The 2,968-nt window shown below is 40.1% G+C and overlaps 1 protein-coding gene across 2 annotated transcripts in view; it reads left to right on the plus strand.

The window, feature by feature from the left end:
• The window catches only part of ASB9 (ankyrin repeat and SOCS box containing 9), a 32,567-nt gene extending 29,833 nt beyond the window's left edge, over nt 1-2,734 (plus strand). The window contains exon 6 of one of the 2 annotated variants that reach the window (XM_007466334.1): nt 2,523-2,734. Coding sequence is in view for 1 of the 2 variants with exons in the window: in XM_007466332.1 (XP_007466394.1) it covers nt 2,523-2,647 (125 nt within the window). In the remaining variant the exon portion in view is untranslated. The remainder of the gene's footprint in view (nt 1-2,522) is intronic. The other variant, XM_007466332.1, reaches the window with a different exon arrangement.
• The last annotated feature ends 234 nt before the right edge of the window (nt 2,735-2,968 follow it).

Genomic DNA, 2,968 nt, shown 5'->3' on the forward strand with positions numbered 1-2,968 from the left:
GTTGTGACAAAAAAATTAGCTCCAGATATTGCCAAGTGTCCCTAGGGAGCAAAATACTCCCCTCCCCCCTTGAGAATCGCTGTCTTAAGATGTAAACACTTGGCTGGATCCCTATGCAAGGTTTGTGCTAGTTCACTTTTCACCTGTGAATTGAAGCACTGGGACAACTCTGAATGCAGAATATAAAAACAAATATGAAAAGACCTTTATGCACAAAACTATAAGACACTGATGAAAGAAATTAAAGATGATACAAACAGATGGAGAGATATACCATGTTCTTGGAATGGAAGAATCAACATTGTGAAAACGACTATACTACCCAAAGCAATCTACAGATTCAGTGCAATCCCTATCAAACTACCAATGGCATTTTTCACAGAAATAGAACAAAAAATTTCACAGTTTATATGGAAACACAAAAGACCCTGAATAGCCAAAGCAATCTTGAGAAAGAAAAACGGAGCTGGAGGAATCAGGCTCCCAGACTTCAGACTATACTACAAAGCTACAGTAATCAAGACAGTATGGTACTGGCACAAAAAAAGAAATACAGATCAATGGAACAGGGTGGAAAGCCCAGAGATAAACCCATGCACATATGGGCACCTAATTTATGACAAAGGAGGCAAGAACATACAATGGAGAAAGGACAGCCTCTTCAATAAGTGGTGCTGGGAAAACTGGACAGCTACATGTAAAAGAATGAAATTAGAACACTCCCTAACACCATACACAAAAGTAAACTCAAAATGGATTAAAGACCTAAATGTAAGGCCAGATACTATCAAACTCTTAGAGGAAAACATAGGCAGAACACTCTATGACATAAATCACAGCAAGGTCCTTTTTGACCCACCTCCTAGAGAAATGCAAATAAAAACAAAAATAAACAAATGGGACCAAATGAAACTTAAAAGCTTTTGCACAGCAAAGGAGACCATAAACAAGACCAAAAGACAGCCCTCAGAGTGGGAGAAAATGTTTGCAAATGAAGCAACTGACAAAGGATTAATCTCCAAAATTTACAAGCAGCTTATGCAGCTCAATATCAAAAACACAAACAACCCGATCCAAAAATGGGCAGAAGACCTAAATAGACATTTCTCCAAAGGAGATAATACAGATTGCCAACAGACACATGAAAGGATGCTCAACATCACCAGTCATTCGAGAAATGCAAATCAAAACTACAATGAGGTATCACCTCACACCAGTCAGAATGGCCGTCATCAAAAAATCTAGAAACAATAAATGCTGGAGAGGGTGTGGAGAAAAGGGAACACTCTTGCACTGTTGGTGGGAATGTAAATTGATACAGCCACTATGGAGAACAGTATGGAGGTTCCTTAAAAAACTAAAAATAGAACTACCATACGACCCAGCAATCCCACTCCTGGGCATATACCCCGAGAAAACCATAATTCAAAAAGAGTCACGTACCACAGTGTTCACTGCAGCTCTATTTACAATAGCCAGGACATGGAAGCAACCTAAGTGCCCATCGACAGATGAATGGATAAAGAAGGTGTGGCACATATACACGATGGAATATTCGTCAGCCACAAAAAGAAACGAAATTGAGTTATGTGTAGTGAGGTAGATGGACCTAGAGTCTGTCATACAGAGTGAAGTAAGTCAGAAAGAGAAAAACAAATACCGTATGCTGACACCTATTTATGGAATCTAAAAAAAACAAGAAAAAATGGTTCTGAAGCACCTAGGGGCAGGACAGGAATAAAGATGCAGACCTAGAGCATGGACTTGAGGACATGGGGAGGGGGAAGGGTAAGCTGGGACGAAGTGAGAGAGTGGCATGGACATATATACACTACCAAATGTAAAATAGATAGCTAGTGGGAAGCAGCTGCATAGCACAGGGAGATCAGCTCAGTGCTTTGTGACCACCTAGAGGGGTGGGATAGGGAGGGTGGGAGGGAGATGCAAGAGGGAGGGGATATGGGGATATATGTATATGTATAACTGATTCAGTTTGTTATAAAGCAGAAACTAACACACCATTGTAAACTCCAATTAAACTCCAATAAAGATGTTAAAAACAAAAAAATATGACTTCAGGTAACATTTACGCTTCACTGAAAGCTTCTTATATTTGAATATCTTAAAACTGCTAAATTATAAAGGTATTTGCATCCAGAAATATGACCTTATATTTTTTAAAGGTAAAGACAAGGAAGGCATTAAACATGGATTTTCTTGTCATTGCTGGGATTTCCATACTTTTGTAATTCCAAAATTAGCTCCCCAAAGCCTCCATTGGTGAGACTGAGCTTTGAAGTTCTTTGTTCTAAATCAAAACCTAGCAAACTCATTACAATGAGATACCAGAAAAGAGAGAACATGGCCTAAAAATGCCTCCTACAAAAAGCAGAACATGGTCTTAAGCTGCACCATATTATTTCCTTATAATAGTGTCATTGATTGTATGCTTTCAACGAAGGAAGGGAAAAGTCTTAGATCAGTGAAACCCATGGGTGACTTGTCTTATCATCTTTCTCCAGGGCCCCCTTCTTTGATGCAGTTATGCCGCCTTAGAATTTGGAAGTGCTTTGGGATCAAGCAACATCATAAGATCACCGGACTCAGCCTCCCTGAGGAGCTGAAATGGTTTCTCCTCCACATTTAAATGTGTCAAGGGAATGGCATCACAAACAACAGACAAACGTTATCCAGTGTTGAGGCCACTGGGATTTTAAAATAAAGTCAGGTTTATTAGAGTTTGGCTATTTTTTTTTTCAAGGAGATTTTTATTTGTAAAGGAACATACTGGGTACTTTTGTGTTATTGGTTGGAGGGCATGAAAAATTCCACCACACCCCGCCGCCCCCTGCCGCCTGGAAGAGGGTGGCTAAGATAACAACTATGGTGTTGATCGTGCCAAGCACTGAGCTGGGAACACTTGACGCTTCACCTAATTTAGCCCTCACGGCAACCCCACCAGGTGGGT

This window comes from Lipotes vexillifer, unplaced genomic scaffold (assembly GCF_000442215.2).
Source record: "Lipotes vexillifer unplaced genomic scaffold, Lipotes_vexillifer_v1.1 scaffold169, whole genome shotgun sequence".
NCBI classification, from domain to species: domain Eukaryota; kingdom Metazoa; phylum Chordata; class Mammalia; order Artiodactyla; family Lipotidae; genus Lipotes; species Lipotes vexillifer.